The following is a 16,993-nucleotide window of genomic DNA, read 5'->3' as shown; positions in this document are numbered from 1 at the left end:
AAGAAAAATGAAGTACCCAGTGTAGAGTTTTGACGAATGAAAACTTCTGGAAATATCTTTTGGTTTTGTTTTTAATTTTTTTTTTTTTTAAATAGGCATATATCTTCATGAGAGAAATGTGAAGGGGTTTTTATTTCTGTAATTTTGCTGATATTCTTTCTTCCTCTCTCTAGAGAAATGTGGAACATACGCTTCCAGTCTGACACCAGTGTATCCTTCAAAAACCTTTCCGAATCATTATTCCATCGTCACAGTAAGAATTTCTATATACTATGCTTCCACAACTGAAAAGTCTGTTCATTCGTAAATTGTCTCCAAGGGAGTAGTACATTTCTTTGATGGATTATTAAAATAATAGGATGTCCCCTCAGGGTATGAAAATGTGTATATATATTATGCAATTCAGGTTAGTAGTCATCATACAACACTATAGTGTGTTTGGATCAAATTGCAATCCTTCCTAGACTAGATGAAAAAAATCCCATATAGGTGCATGTCACTTTACAACTCCTCATTTGTTCCAGTATTTCCACTAATTTGCAGTTCCCTCTCTTTCTCTTTGAGTGAGAGCATCCTGACTCCTTCAAACTGCGAATCTTGTTCCACTTCTTTAAGATAGTTTGGCACAATGTGAAGGATATGAAAGTGGCAGGCCCTGGTGTTTATCGGGGTCCTAATGGTGAAAAGTGGCTAATCTGCTTGAAGGCAGAGCTCACTCTCTCAAAACTACCTAACAGGAGATGTCTCTGAGCACTTCTTTCACTCCTTGTGTAATGGTTATCTCCAGATAGAGCTTTCATCTGCAGATATGCAATTCTCCTTTGAAATCCCTGTTATTTGGTCATGTGGTGGATGTCTAGCATAGGTAATTTTCTCTGGTACTAAAGTTACAGTACCTGTGCAAAGTGAAACAGTGTCTTTGTCTTCCCAGAGGAAGTTGCTTTGCTAGACCTTTTTAATCTCACTGAGAAGCAATTAGGGACTGCAAATTAGAACCTGATAGCAATGGTAGGTGATGCTTTTAAATTTGGGTCTTGAGGTACTGGTGGAGTAAAAAAATCACATAGTGATTATTCACAGGACATATTTGTCTAAGTGCCACCTGTGTGGCTGGAAGGTTCTATTTCTTTATAGCATTACATTCAGGTATAATCTCAATCACAGGGGCTGTATCCTGAATCTCATGGTGTAATTGATAACAAGATGTATGACCCTAAAAGAAATGCATCGTTCACCCTTAGAAGTGCAGAGAAGTTTAATCCACAGTGGTACCAAGGACAGCCTGTAAGTATTAATACACTTCTCAGAATGTACATCAGCCTGTTGTTATGTTACTTAATATCACTTGGATGCATAGTGATGTTGAAAGAGTACAGAGGGTACCTCTAAGTCAGCCAAGAAGCATTACTCAGCATGATTAGAAGTCGCTGTACTAGAGCTGCAAAATGACAAATGAAACAAAATGTAACAGATTTTGTTGAACTTTAATGGAATTTTTTCTAAGGAGAAAACCATCTTAAAGTAACTAATAAAGATACCAGATTTTGTTTTTAATATGAAGTCGGTTTACAGTTAACTTCTCTGAGGAAATCAACAGACTGATAAGTTTTAGTAATAAACAGTAGCAATTTGGGCATACCTCTCATACTAAGTCAAAGAAAATATCTCAGTTTAATCATACAGCTATCTGCTGGGACTGCCATCAAAATTAAGTGGCATGGGAAAGTTTGGGTTGAGTGCTAGCCTGAGGAATAGCAGGGAAAGAGACACAGCTCTTTAGTAGTGTGGGGAGGACTTTTCAAAAATTTTTTTTTTGAGGAGAGAACACACGTGTAGTCTCTACTGAACACTGTGAAGAAAGTGGTGTACAAGTCAGGTAGGAAAACATTCAGAAGGCAGACAGAAGTCTGCAAATCAGGAGATCAGCAGTAAAATCAGAAGAGCTGACTGAACTCTTAGTCCCCATTTCAGAGCATGTGGGACATAGGTCCTTGGAGTATTCTGGGCTCTTCTTGCTTCAGTATTGGAACATTTCCTCTTCCTGATGTTCAGCCAGGCTTGTACCATTGTGTTACTGCTCCATCCATGGGAGCTAATGGTCCCTACTTCTGTCCTAGCACCCACTGGTGTAGCAGCAGAAGTGTTTGTCGTAAGGAATTAAGTTGCAAAGTATATCTGGACTGCAGATAGCAATGATATAAAGATTGTGTGGAGTGCTTCACTTACATTTTTAGAATTTGATCTTGCTGAAAGTTGCAGAGCTGTTTGGGGTGGTGGTGGACCTGCAGTTACTCTGCTGCCTGTGAGCTGCACTAATGTTGGTGATGGTTCTCCTGCAGATCTGGCTGACAGCTATCTATCAAGGTCTCAAAGCAGCCACGTTCTTTTGGCCCGGGTCAGATGTAGCAGTTAATGGAACCTTTCCAAACCTGTATGAAAAATACAATAGGTATGCACGCTTCTATGTCTTGGAAAAAAATTTTCCTTTAATGGGTTCACTGGGACAGGCATCCAGACACCAGATAAATTATACCTTTCTTTTTCCCCCTGTTTTTCTAAATAGTTTTACACACCATGGAAAAAGATAGGATGCAATTGACTTGGTTTCAGTGTAATGTAAATTCTTTGTCTAATAACTTTGTCATTCCTCAGCAAATGTTTTACAGGAGAGATGTGGAAAAATCTGCTTTAAGAGCAGCCAGCTTTGAAGCTTTAGTGCTTTTCTATTTATAAAAATCTTTTTTTGGGTTTGTTTAGTCATTCAATCCAAACTTCTCATACAATGAATGGATCAGGTCTTCATGTGATATTGTCCATGAAAATTAAAGTTCATGGACTGCTGTAAATTGTTCTGATACAAAATTATTTTCATTGCAAGTGTTGAAAATATTTCACATTAGGGCATCATATGTTAGTCAGTGATTACTCTTCACCTCAATTTAACTTTTTTTTGCCTAATGAAAATTCTGAATTTTACCACTCACTGACTAATCTCAATTCTTGCCCAAGAAATGAGGCCTTTTAATCTGCGTCTTCCTAGGATCATTTTCTCTTCCTGCACCTTCATATGGTGTCCATATCATCTGCATGGAAATTCTGATTCCTTATTTATTGCCCACATTTTTTTCCTTTAGAATCTAGTACATTGTTACTAGAACTTGTGTTAAGTAGGTAAAGTAATAACTTTGTGGGTGCCTCCTGTTGTTACAGGTCAACATGCTTATTTTTGATCTATTTCAGGAACTGATATAGAGCATCTTCTTTGTGACATAGTATAAGAACATGTATGCAAGCTGTTTAAACCTTTAAAAAACTTTTTCTTAAATATAACACAGGAATGAAAGCCTGCACATGATTTTATTCTTTGAAGCTACTCTTTCATTTTATAGCACAATCAGTACTGGGAGGTTTATTCTAATCACATTGAAATCAATGGGGACAATATTCAAGTGAGCCTTAAATCAAACCATTGACTCCTCTGTAGAGTACACAACTTGCATCCTGCTAAATAGCAATTAGTGGCACACAGTTGAGTTCAGTTTTCTCTGCTAAAGTACACAGATATTGTAATGTGTGACTAAAACTTGTTAGTTCTTGAAAATACATGGTTGGTTGATAAAGTCTTGTTCTGATGCAGCTCAATACCCTTTGAAGAAAGGGTGGTAACAGTTCTTCGGTGGCTGCAGTTACCTGAAGATGAAAGGTAGGTATATAACTACAAACCTATAGTTCCTGTTCAAGTGGTATTGCAATTAATTACTTTGTTTAAAACGTAATTAATATTTAAAATCTTATGTGTTTTTCTAACAATGTTAGAATGTAATCTAATGCTAGTCTGTTTCTATGACTGGAACATTTCTTTTAAGATACAATTCACTATTTTGCTTTAATGTCTTTCCTCTGAATGACAGCATTGTTTCCAATATTTGATATCCATTGTTGAAATATAATCTCTTCAAACTGTCTCAACGTGTATGTAAAATATTACATTTTTGGTACTGTTTGATATAGACCACACTTTTACACTCTGTATTTAGAAGAACCAGATTCCTCAGGCCATCAGTTTGGACCAGTAAGCAGTGGAGTAAGTAGCTTCTTAATATTTTTTTTTAACTGAAGCTTTATTCTGACTCTAATCAAATTCCATAACTGATGTCAGATTAACCAAGACCATGTTCAGTATGCTTATTAGGAAAAAAAAATTGTGACATGAGTCCATCCATAGTTACAATTGATATAAAGCATATAATAAGCAGTCTATTTAGTAAGCCTATTTTTAATTTTTCTTTAACTTTTAAATAGCCAAAGCATGTTTTAGCATGTCTTGTATATTGTTCTGTCTGCTCCTCTTCATTCTTTATGTTGATTTTAGGGGACAAGGAGGTGGAGAGAAAGCTTATATACTTCAATCTGGCAAGAACTTTTTTTTTAACAATGGTCCAAGTTTTGGTAGTTAACTATTCATCTTATAATTGCAATTTATTTTCTTCCAGTCTCTGTGCAAAGATTAGATGAATATTGTTTTTATGCCCTCTTGCAAAGGAGGTGATAAAAGCAACATTCACCCTATAAATCTGTGGTGAACTTATTGTGTAAATCTTAAATCTTTGGGCCTGCTATTATTTTAAAAAGTATTGAATAGCTTTACATGCTAATAAATAAAAGTGAAAAATACAAATGAAAAAGCTCTTGGAAAATCAGGCACATCATAAAAAATCTTCCATCTGGGTTTGTCAGGAAGGTAGAGCATCTTAACTAAGTATTTAACCTCCATGGTAATAACAGTAAAAAGCTCTTTCTGGTTTTTGTGGTGTGAGCAGTTACTGCTCCTGTAAGGTTCTTGTAAATGCCCAGTGAAGTTGCAGACAAGTAATGGGAACTGCAGTGTAGGGAACATGTTTAAATTAGTTATTATCTTTGGTTATTAAGTGGCTCTAAAGTTCTGGAGTCAGGAATTCTCTGGAGGGAAAGACCAGGAAGGTGTGTACATAGTCTCTTGGGGACCATCTTATTGTTGTTCACACAAAGTAAGACAGATTACACAGGTAGCTCAGTGGGCTTCTATGATTTTATGAATGAGGTAACAGAATTACTTAATTTAAAAATAATTTTTGTTTTATTTATTTAGCAGTCATTCAGAAGGAGTCCTGATGGTTGTATCTAGGCAAGTGGGTTTCAGTGCCAGACCCCTGATTGCAAATGGGTTGTGCTAGATTGGTAGCTTATTATTTGTCTTTTTCCGTCCCTTTAAACTAGTTTGCTCTGAGGCTAATATCCAGTCACAATTTCAAGGATAGTTTCCTCCAGGGTATCTCCCAACAGGGATTTTAAGGATGAATTCTGCAGTCTTGGCATCCTCCATTTTATACCATAAAACTCCTCTCACTGGCTGTAACCTGGGTGTTCTGATGTAGTTTGTTTGGTTTTGTTTTAAATGCATTCACCTAAACTAACACATAAAAATATGCAGCTGTGTCTTAATCCAGTGTGGGGCCAAGCACAACCCAGTGTAGTGTAGAAAAAGCCAGTCTTCTGGGTATGGAGGTAGCCCCTGGGCAGTGGAGGTGCTGGCTCCCATTTTTATTTAGCAGTATAGGTGTACCTGTTGTGTCCCTTCTCAGTAGATGTAAAGACTGCATCTCAAGGCCGTACAACTGAGAGAAATAGGAATAGGCAAAAAGCAGGTTTAACAGTATATTGAGAATACTCCAAGTCTTCTGTCCTCACAGTTGCTCCTCTTAGTATGTGCTGTAGGTGCTTCCTGTCATGAGTTTGGGGGTTACTGCACAGTTTTAGTCCCTTGTATCCTTCATTTATTTCTCTATTGCATCTAGCATTGAAGGGACTATAAGAACTTATTTTTTATTGGCATATACTGTAACAATTTTATTTACTCTGCCTAGAAATATATAACTTACTTTTTAAATTAAGTGATTAACACTTTCTTTACATTCCTGTTTTCTTGTTTTGTTTTTTTTTCCCCTCAGGTCATTATGGCATTACAGAGAGTGGACAACATAGTAGGGATGCTGATGGATGGTCTCAAGCAAATGAACTTGCATAAATGCCTGAACATTATTTTTATATCAGATCATGGTAAATTTGATTTTGGAAAATATATCAGAATTTTGACCAACTATTTTGATAAAAAGTAATGTTCTCATTTTATACATGCACATTTCCATCAAAATTTGTGAAGCAGCTAATACTTAGAAATTGGTTTATATTATCAAGGTACTGTAAGAGATAATCACTGTAGGTGAGATCAGGCTATTTTTGGGGGGTGAGGGAGGTAGTGAAGAATATAGGGGTGGTCTTTAACTACACTAGACAGCAATAATTTAACTTGATGAAGAAGTGAGAACAAGCCATGTCTTCCTTTCAGTTATTGGTTTCCTTATCCAATATTTGAAGATTCTGAATATGTCACTGACTTATTTCTGTAATAGTTTTTCTATATTTCTGGAAGTATTTCTATAGTAAGCTATATGTTTTAAGAATACTTTTTCTGCTTCTCTTCCTGACAAAAAAAAGGAAAAAAAAGAAAACTATAAGCAGCACAAACTTGACTTGCAGAACTCATTTCTACTAGGAGTGATCCGAGCCAAATACTTACAGAGGTTTAGAAAATATTTATGCAATTAATGGAGGGTAAACTTGTCAAGATTTATTAAAGGTAGGAGTTGAAATGCAATATGCAATTTGAAGTCCCCTTGACTTCTGGAAACTGATAAGGGACACTGAGGAAGGCAATTGCTGTGCTTATTGGCTATTTATCTAGACATGCTACTGAAAACTATTAGGCAGAGTACTGGACTAAATGACTATTTAGTTTGATCATTACTACTGTCCTTAGGCTTATAAGATTGCTTTCCCTTCACAGAAGAGAATTTGTCTATTCAATTGGAGTATCTGTCTTGGCTGAGGAAGTGGCTGATTTTTAGTGTATCAACTAATGTTTTGTTTTCTTCCCTGCTTGAGTAATGTGGTCTCCTAGGATCAGGTGTCTTGGGCTTGCTGATAAAAAGACCAGAGAAATTACATTTCTGACTTCTACAATTTAAGTTACATGTGTCCTCAGCAAGGCTACTCTAAATTGATATTCCTATTTCTAAATAAAATATATTTCCTTTTGCAGGTATGGAAGCAGGGAGCTGCAGAAAAACAGCATATCTGGACAGCTATCTGGATGATGTTCAAGATTTCATAGTAGTACCTGGTCCTGCAGCTCGCCTAAGACCTAATAATGTTCCAGATGAGTATTTCTCTTGTATGTAGTTGCCAAACTAATTTTTGTTACTTGGTTATACATTTTTTTATTTTGTGAACGCAGAGTTAGGGTCCACATATTCCATTAGTAAATCTGAGTGAAGGCCAACTAGGGACAACCTAGGTGGCATCTGAAGAGAAAATGCTGAGTAATGCACCTGTGTTTCTAAAAACCATGTGTTTGAGTCCTGCAGATGCTTTACACCCTGCCTCAGAGTGACCACCTGCAGATCTCTTGTCTTGTAAATGGCATTTCTTTGAATCAGAGCTTTGGTGCTCAAGACAGCCTAAAAATATACCCTTATTTCTCACCTAATTTCCTGATTTACCAGTTAATGTATGAAATTGTTATGCTGCTCTTTCAAAGGAGTCTTAGTTACTTTCTTTTACATATTAGTTTGGGAGTCTTATAATATATTGCTCAGTTATTAAAAAAATGGCTCAATGGCTAGACAGTAGTTAAGTAGGATGCAAGTAACCATAGGATAATAAAACTGAGTAGAAATTGATGAACGTCTAGAAATTTTAAACTGATTCACTATGCTGTTTAATTTTACGTGAACATTCAATGCCTGCAGATTTTGGTATTTTCTTAATGTTGAATGCAGATGTTTCCTTCATGTTTTGCATATTTTGTGTTTTTTTTTCTATCTAGATTACTGTTCTCCACGCCCTGTAAAACTTTTAGGCCTTAACCCAAGTGACTTTAAGTCCTGTTTACTAAATTGCTTGATGCTATTCTAAACTGTTTCAAATGTTTCCTTGGAGAACATGGGAGTCAAATGCTGTTCCATGTTCTCCCTGGAGAAATGAGTTCAGGAAGAAGCAGAGTATCTGCTGCTTTTCACATGTGCACTGTTTTCCTGAAACAGCATAGCTGTCTTTCTAGCATTGCATATACCTGTGCAGGGATTATTAATGGTTCCCTTGCCAGTGCAATCCTTTATGTACTTTAATCAAGCATTGGATAGAAGACTTGGCACAGAGTAACTGCAAGAAATGTCATGGGCGCGTGTTATACAAAATGTCAAACTAAATGATGTAATGGTCCTTTCTGGCTTGAGTCTAAGCATCTGAATCTTAGCCAGCATGCAGTTGGCTGTCTTTCTAAGTATGCTTACCAGATAAAGCTGCTGTCCTGGTAGTTGTATTTTTTTATCTTTTCCTGAGAAGTTTATTAGCAAGCAGGAAAAAATCCACCTTGATCAGCACAGCGTTGAGTTGCTTCTTGTGAAAACCTAATTCTCTGATTGTTTTTCCATCTGTGGCTAATATAGCTTTACATTTCAAAGCTGTAAACAGGAGAGTCTGTTAACTAAAATTTTGTGGAAGCACTAGCATGGCAGTTTAGTGGTCACTTTGCTCTATATCACTTTCATTCTGGAAAAATAACTTCTAGTGTCCAGAAATATTTTGAAATTGTTAATTATACTGTGTTATGGGAATGCTTTCATTTTACACTTGATTTTTTTTAACTTAGGTGACTAATTCTTACATATGATTCTTCCAGTTAATTATGAAGGCATTGTCAGAAACCTCACAGTAAGTGTCATTTTATATTACTCTAGCTTAATTTCTACTGATATTTACAGGTATTTTATAGCATCAGCTGTTTGCTGGACTTGGAATCAGTGACCTTCTGTATGCTCTCAGGTTTACAACAACAGCAGAGGTAGATGCATGCAGGAGAAGGGAAGGTCTGTTGAGCAAGGTGTGGTATAGCTGTCTGAGGTTGTGCATTAACTAAGGTTTTGTGTTAATTTCTTTTCATAACTTTTAGATAGCACTGTATTGTGTTGCTCTTCAGACTGGAGAACTTGTGTATCTGGGCTGCTGGCCAAGGGACAGTTTGAGTATAAAGCTCAACTCCATTTCCTACATAAACATAAGATATTCTTGCTAATGCCTTTTTGATAAACAGCTTTTTACTTTTCTGCTCTATACCTGGCTTTCTGTTCTCATTCCTGCACCATAATATTTGTGCTTCTCAGCTCTTCAAACATTGCTGTTGATGAGAGTGATGCTATTTGTATTGATGACTTTTGAATTTTAAAAATTCCAGTATTACAGTAGAGGGGTAATTGGCTTGGCTTTGGGGTGTTTTGTTGTTTGTTTGATTGTTTTTTTCAACTTATGAATGGATCATAGTTGGTGGAAAACCTGCTTTTTCCTGAGTAACCAATCTTAAAACCTTTTGAATGTCTGTTGCTTTCTGTATTATGGAGCTGTAAAATTATAGCACTGGTTAGTCTCCTACAACTTGTATCATGATGTTCATATCTTGGTGTAATATTTTTACTAATTCTAAGCAGTAGTATTTGGTTCCGTACAATTGTAGGCTGTAAGAAAATAGTAACTTATGTCCATAATCCTGTATAAATATTCTAATAACAATTGAATACAAAACCAATCAGCATTTGTTATTTAAATAGTTACAAATATTTGTCCCAGACTGTATGACTCCAAATCTGATGGAGTGCCATTGTGCTTAGTGGAAGTTATTGCAGACTTTGCAGTTGAAGTGCTTTATAAGAACTGTGCATGATATAAGCAGTTTGCTGAAATGTACATTTTATATTTTAACATTTCAGTGCATAGAACCAAATCAGCCTTTCAAAGCTTATATGAAACAACTGCTACCCAAGCGTTTCCACTATTCCTATAACGACCGGATTGAGCCATTGCACTTTTATTTAGACTCCCAATGGCAGCTTGCTAGGTAAGTTAGTTTTCAGTATTTGATTATAAAGAAAATTTCTTTTTTTCTCATACCTTTTTCCTTCCAGAAGCTTAGAGTTTAATGATAACAGCCATTGAAGCAAAATATTTTAGTTTGTCATAAGCAAAGGACCATTGCAAAGCAACAATGCAAGCTTTTTTCTGCAGCTTTGCTGGCCTGAGGAAGCTCAATTCTAAATTGGCACCTATAGATACTCTTCCTGCTGAGTATGGAGGTAGTAGCAGGCTTTGTGACAGAAATGTCCCCTGTATCAGGTACACAAGCACATCTTGCCATGCTTTAGGTATTTCCAAAGTGAGTGTTTGAGGGATCTTAAGCAATCCACTGACATAAATTGAATTCACTGAACCCACTATTGTCAATTACCTTACATGTTCTGACTAATGCATTTACAACTCCTGGAATTGTGGCATCTGCTATAGTAATACAGTTTTGAACATCTCTGTGGTACTCTAAGGATTTCTTAATGAGTTTTTCAGTCCATATATTCAGTAAATCCTGCTGTGTAACACTATAAATATGTTCAAGTCATATAATTGTCCATGAGAATGGATCACTGGACCTGTACCCATTTAAATAGTATGTATGGACCCTACCATATGCTGGAGACTTGTTTTTATTAGACTGTAATATGCCTATCTGAATGCTGTAAACTGCATTGGAGTTTTTACTAAAAAACAATCTTAAGAATCTACTTATATAAAGGTCTGTTACCCAAATGACAGTGAAGTGGAACACTGCTATCCTGAGAACAAAGCTGTTGTTAATATGTCATCTGGTATTTGATTTTGAACTACTGTGATGCACACTTGAGAATTCTGAAGGGATGATAACATTTGTAGAGAAAACTATCATTCTGATTTTTAAAGGCATTGTCATCCAGAGCTGAAAGACTTTCTATTCCCCAGGGACATGTTTCTAAGAGTCTTTAAACAGACAAGTAAACAGTGCATCAGTGAATGTGTTTTATACTGGTATGATTTGTAAGTGTGAGTTAAATGAACTGTGAATTTTTGATAGGAAACCACTTGAGGTTAAAAGCTGTGCAGGTGGATTCCATGGCTCAGACAATCGCTTCCCCAGTATGCAGGTGAGACTGAAACTAATGTTAGTTCTTATGCTTTTATTTTTAAATGCTGTGTTTGCTGGGTGTTGAGATTTTATTTTATTTTTTAAGATCTGTGATGCTATTCTATCAGTAATTAAATTAAGTGAGCATCTGTAGGATTGCTATTGTGATGTGCTGGGTAACCCACACATAGTGGGATTCTGTTGTTGTAGGAGCTGGGCAAAAACCAAACAGGATGTAGCCCTAAGATTTCACTGCTGGTATAAAGCTGTGCCAAGTGTTGGTTTTTGTTTGTTTTTTTTTTTTTATCATTAAAAGCAAGAAAAGGGAAAACATATCAAATCCTCAAATATGGTAATTGAAGTTCTGAAGAGAATTCAGATGGGAGGGAATCTTGGGAGGTCTCTAGTCCTACCTCCAATTCAAAACAGAATCAGTTTTAAGATCAGGTCAGGTTACTCAGGGCTTTATGCAGAGGCTCCACAACTTCTAACCATTGTATTCCACTGCTTTAGTGACAGCCAGCCAGAACCTTTTTTGTTTCCATTTATGCCTGTGGTCTCTGTGCCTCCTTCTGTGTAGCACTGAAGAGTATGGCTCCATCTCCTTGATGGTGTGTTTCAAATATTGGGCTACCTGAAGTAGCCTCTTCTCTATGCTGAAGAAGCCCTGTTCCTTTTCACTGGGCAAGTGCTTGAGCCTGCAACCACCCTGGGGGCTCTCCAGGGAATTTTCAATGATTGTTTATTGATGTCATTCTTACGCTGGAAGTGCAATATTCTGATGTGGCCTAAAGAAATGCTGAGAGGGATAATCCCTTCATTCAGTCTGCTGGCTGAGCTCCTGTTTATACAGCATAGAATGCTGTTGGCTGCCTCTGCTGCCAGGGTGTGCTGCTGGCTCATGTTCAGCTTGCTGCCTGCTACGTCACCCAGGCCCTTGCAGGCAAAGTTGTTCTCTAGCCAGCCAGTCCCCTGATCTGTAAGGATAGTCAAGTCCATTCTTTGTTTTCTGTGTTGCCTAAGAACAAAAATAACAGGCTTAAACTGCAATAAAGATTTGATTTTGGTTCCTGTAAAACTTGTTTTTTAACCATTAATGAGTACAACAGGTACTGATGGTCTGTCAAGTTTCCAGCACATGAATTACATAACAGCTGGTCAGACAAGCATCTTTCAGATATAACCTAATTACTTTTTATTCTGTTGTGCAAAAGTTGACTGGATGATCTTTCCCATTTCTGTAATTCTACTGGTCATGATAATTTATCAGTGATTTGAGGTGGTCTGTTCAGGAGATAGCATGTTGGTCATGTTTAAAATCAGGAAAGTCTCAGTTCTTCTCTTTAGTGAGAAGTGGACGGGAATCATAGGAAAACATAAAATCAGATCCTTAGTGGATCTAATTTGGGGAATCCACTTAACCTATCCTCTGCTTTAGTTTCTCCAATCAATAAAATGGAAGGAAATAAAGATTATTTCAAATGTGTTTTTCAGAGTAAAAGCCATTAACAGTTGAGATACTTGGTAATCTTTCAGTTGAATATATGTGAACATGTCTATAGATAGTGAACCCTGTATTAAAAAAAAAAGTTTTATGAAAAGACAAATATAGTCCATATAAACCATAGATTTCTCTTAAAAGCCTTATTTCTCATGTCTTGTAGAATTATGTAGTGTTGGCATACAATTATTTTTTAAAACTGCTAGTTAAAACCTGTATTGATTTTTTTTGTATCAGTTTGCCGTTCCAGACCTACTCTTCTTCCTTGATTTGACAATGAAAAACCTGTTAATAAGGGTACTTAGTGAAGGGTTACAACCAGCAAGGCCACATGATGTCAAATGCTAGCTTAGTAAAGTCTCTTTCTCCTATAGTTTGTGTGAATTTTTTTCAGTAGGTTGGCTCTATTAAAACTTCTTGCCAGACCTGGAACTCTCGGTTCACAGTGTTCCTAACTGGTCTTAAAATAGGCATAATTTATCGTCTTGTGGGTAACATTATAGCAGCATAAATTTCATACTCAGTAGTTACCTGGTTCAACAGGAAAGAGGTAGCATGTTCCTGTTCAATTTAGGTTTGCTTAACAAGTTATTAGCCTACAGGTTTTACTATCATCAGTTGCAGAATATCAGTCTGCATTATGCTTTTATCTCAAAAAAAAAAAAAAAAAAAATTTAGCCTCTGTTTCTGCCACACAGTTATACAATCAGAGACAATTTCATTGTCTGCAAAAGAGCTTTGAGATTTTGACCAGGAAGATTCTATAGAATGCAAAGCATCCATCACTTGGTATTGTGGTACCACAGATGGGTGTAATCTGTTTCACTTAATTAAAAGTAAGATGAACATCTCAGGATAAGTTTAAACCAAATCTTTTTGGCAGCAGTTGAGTTTAAGCATTTACTGCCCTTGTCCCCTGTTCTTATTCCTCCAAAAAAACCCTACTCTATGCTAGTTTGATCTTTGTGTGGCTGCAATGTTAAGTAAGTTGGGGAACTAAACCAGAAGGAGAAGAGCCAGCAGGAAAAAAGGTTCTTTGGGTTGGCTGTGTTCCTGGATCAGGCTCCTTCTATGGCTACGCAATAGTTTGTGCCAGGGCAGCTCAGGAAGTGGTTCAAGAAGAATGAACAGCTGCAAGCCAGGCGTAGAAGCCTAGCCTCTTGTCATTACTTAAACCATTTAACTTTGCTACCAACAGATGTTTTTGTAGCCTTAAGTTAAAAGTTTCCTAATTGCTTACAGGGCATGAAATCTGATGGGTTTTTTGGCTCAAAATTTCCATTAAATCTCTTAAAGCATTTAAGAAAATGAAATTAACTTTTTCAAAAGCAGAGAAGAGCAAGGAAATTCATAAATGGTTGAAGGCAACCTTTTCAAGGTAACTTTTAAAAGGCAACAATAAATCAGAGTTGTTTCCTAATAATCTTTACTACTTTTATTCCTGTACATTAAAAAACAAACAAGCATGCTTTTGACTTGATCCATGCTATGTTGGTAAAGCATAGATAAGTTCTTGGAAGAAAATGCCCTGAGTCTTTAATATATTTTCCATTTGCCCCTGTACTCAGCTCTGGTGAGGCCACACCTCGAGTCCTGTGTCCAGTTCTGGGCCCCTCAGTTCAGGAAGGATATCGAGGTCCTAGAGCAGGTCCAAAGGAGGGCAACCAGGTTGGTGAAGGGACTCGAGCACAGATCCTATGAGGAGAGGCTGAGGGAGCTGGGGCTGTTCAGCCTGGAGAAGAGGAGGCTCAGGGGAGACCTCATCACTCTCTACAACTCCCTGAAAGGAGGGTGTAGCCAGGGGGGGTTGGTCTCTTTTCCCAGGCAACTATCAGCAAGACAAGAGGGCATGGACTTAAGCTCTGCCAGGGGAGGTTTAGGTTGGACATTAGAAAGAATTTCTTTATGGAGAGGGTGATCAAGCATTGGAATGGGCTGCCCCGGGAAGTGGTGGATTCTCCGTCCCTGGAGATATTTAAAAAGAGACTGGATGTGGCACTCAGTGCCATGGTCTGGTAACTGCAGCGGTAGTGGATCAAAGGTTGGACTTGATCTCTGAGGTCCCTTCCAACCCAGCCAATTCTATGATTCTATGATTCATTCCACTTTATTTTCTTTGTAAATCCTAGGCTATCTTTATTGGTTTTGGACCAGGATTCAAGTTTCATACTCAAGTTGATCCATTTGAAAATATTGAAGTGTATAATTTAATGTGTGGTAAGTACAGTTGATGGCAGTCATTGTTCAATAAAATATAATATCTTGGGCATGTTTAATCTTCTAATAACAGATTTCTTGGTGTCTTTAGACATTTGTCCTTAAGATTTACTGCTGATTGTCACAAATAAAAAGCTGTTTTCTCAGAAAAGCAAGGTCCAGCTTCTAAACAACTAGCAGCTGCTTAGCATCTACTGGTCAGGACACCTTGTGTCTCTCCACTGCTTACTCTGTGTTCCTCATGCTGCTCCAGAGCAGGTGCTTTGATTTACCACTATTAAAACTGACTACTTTACAATCTCTGACATCAAGATGGGATATTTCTCTCCCATTTATGACTAGAGGCTTTGAGATTAAGCGGGTCACTCAGTCTGTAGTCCCATTGCTTTGGAACCTTGCTTTAGAAATAGTTGCCTCTGCAATAGTCAGGTTTCCTATTTCTCACCTCCCTGTGGTATCACTTTAGAATTCATAATTTATTTTATTTCCATGCACTCTGATTCTGTCTGAATATTGCAGGCAGCCCACTCCATATAGAGATATTCTTCACTATTTTCTGATACCATACAGTACACTGCACCAGAGAAGTGATGTTTTTGAAAATTAGAATTATAGAATGGTTTGGGTTGGAAGGGGCCATAAGGATCATTTAGTTCCACCCCCCCCTTCATGGGCAGGGACATCTGTCCCACTAGAACAGTTTACTCAAGGTCCCATCCAACCTGGCTTTATACACTTCCAGGGAGGAGGCATCCACAACTTCTCTGGGTAGCCTGCTCCAGTGTCTCACCACTCTCGCAGTAAAGAATTTCTTCTTTTTAGATAACCTAAATCTCTACCCTCTTTCAGCTTGAAGCTGTTCCCCTTTTTCTGTCACTATGTGCTCTCATACAAATGTCCCTCCCCAGCTTTCCTGTAGGTCCTTTCAGGTACTGAAAAGCTGCTATAACGTGTGCCCAGAGGCTTCTCTTCTCCAGGCTGAGCAACCCCAACTTTCAGCCTGTGAATTAAACATCTTGCAGTCCTTTTTCCCTCTTTCAAACATGATGATACCATTGTCACTCCTTGTTCCTTTGTACCTTTTTTGTTCTGTGTTTCATGGTTTCACCGAAAGTCTCTTGCTAGTTCTACCACATTCTTCTCTTATTTTCCATTATTTCCTGCCATCTTCTCTCTCTTGCCAGGACCTATTCTTGTTCTAACATCTGCATCTGTGAGAGACAACGTATTATCAAAGGGTGTGGTCCAGGAAATGCTTAATGGGATTCCTGCACATGCTTGAGATCAATGGTGATATTCAGGTATACCACATTTAAACCATGTGTTTAAATTTTTTGCTGGAACAGATGACAGGCCATTGCAGAAAGTGTGTCTCTCACAACCTTTCCTGTCTCCTCATGTTATGAGAAGAACCATGTCATGCTCCCAGTGATCTTTTCTGTATATATTGCATGGGAGAGGTAGAGTCCTTATTGGAATCTCAGTCAAGCAAATTCAGTGACAGGTCAGGCATTTTTAATGCAGTCATTGAGGTCTAGATTTCCACCATCCTGTATAGTAAGAATTAGAAGAATAGCGTGTGCAAAAGCCATCAACATTAGCTTTCAGACAGAAAATTAAGTGACACGACTTACTCAACTGTTTTCTTGCCCCAGAGCTTAGGTGTGTTCTGGGTTGCAGAGTGGCATCCTCTTTTGTGTGTTGTTTTGTGCTTTGGCTTTTATTTTGGAGGTGCTTGACTGCCTCTTCTAGAAAAATGCAGCTGTAGAAGAGATGCTGTCCCATTTGTCCAATGTTTCAGCACTTGAAGCATGAGCACTGTATCTATACAACTATCTCTGTCTTGTCTGAACTGGGGAATTTCAAATCTTTTTTTCCAAGGTGTTAAAATTGCCAGACTTGAGGATTCCTGAGACATTGTGAATTCCTAGGTACTCCACTGGTTCTCATTAGAAAGCAAAACAACTTCATCTGGAGGGAATTACATTAATGTTTCTGAGTGGCACAATGCAGGGGGAAATTTGTTCAGTTCCCCATGTAGGAAGAGAAGAAGTTCAGCTCTAACTCTTGTGCCCTAGGTGAGTGAGCTAGACACCAAGCTTTGGGATATGTGTGTCTCATCACCCGATATGTTTTGAAAACATCTCCTTGCATAGATTCAGTGTAAGTTAAGAACAACAAATCTATGCTAGCAA

General features: G+C 37.6%; 2 protein-coding genes across 3 annotated transcripts in view; one reads left to right on the top strand and one right to left on the bottom strand.

Annotated features, from left to right (window-relative positions):
- The window catches only part of MED23 (mediator complex subunit 23), a 320,898-nt gene that overhangs the window by 124,633 nt on the left and 179,272 nt on the right, over positions 1-16,993 (bottom strand). The window lies entirely within an intron of this gene.
- ENPP1 (ectonucleotide pyrophosphatase/phosphodiesterase 1) overlaps positions 1-16,993 on the top strand; it is a 53,907-nt gene that overhangs the window by 27,623 nt on the left and 9,291 nt on the right. For both annotated transcript variants that reach the window (XM_071740906.1, XM_071740907.1), the window contains 11 exons: positions 174-253; positions 1,165-1,284; positions 2,340-2,449; positions 3,638-3,703; positions 4,012-4,084; positions 5,988-6,096; positions 7,139-7,270; positions 8,780-8,811; positions 9,861-9,988; positions 11,030-11,099; positions 14,711-14,798. In XM_071740906.1, the coding sequence (XP_071597007.1) occupies positions 174-253; positions 1,165-1,284; positions 2,340-2,449; positions 3,638-3,703; positions 4,012-4,084; positions 5,988-6,096; positions 7,139-7,270; positions 8,780-8,811; positions 9,861-9,988; positions 11,030-11,099; positions 14,711-14,798 (1,008 nt within the window). The remainder of the gene's footprint in view (positions 1-173; positions 254-1,164; positions 1,285-2,339; positions 2,450-3,637; positions 3,704-4,011; positions 4,085-5,987; positions 6,097-7,138; positions 7,271-8,779; positions 8,812-9,860; positions 9,989-11,029; positions 11,100-14,710; positions 14,799-16,993) is intronic.

The sequence above is a fragment of the Heliangelus exortis genome, chromosome 3 (genome assembly GCF_036169615.1).
Source record: "Heliangelus exortis chromosome 3, bHelExo1.hap1, whole genome shotgun sequence".
In the NCBI taxonomy this organism is placed as follows: domain Eukaryota; kingdom Metazoa; phylum Chordata; class Aves; order Apodiformes; family Trochilidae; genus Heliangelus; species Heliangelus exortis.
The sequence above is the reverse complement of the archived record's forward strand: the minus strand, read 5'-3'. Positions and strand labels throughout refer to the sequence as shown.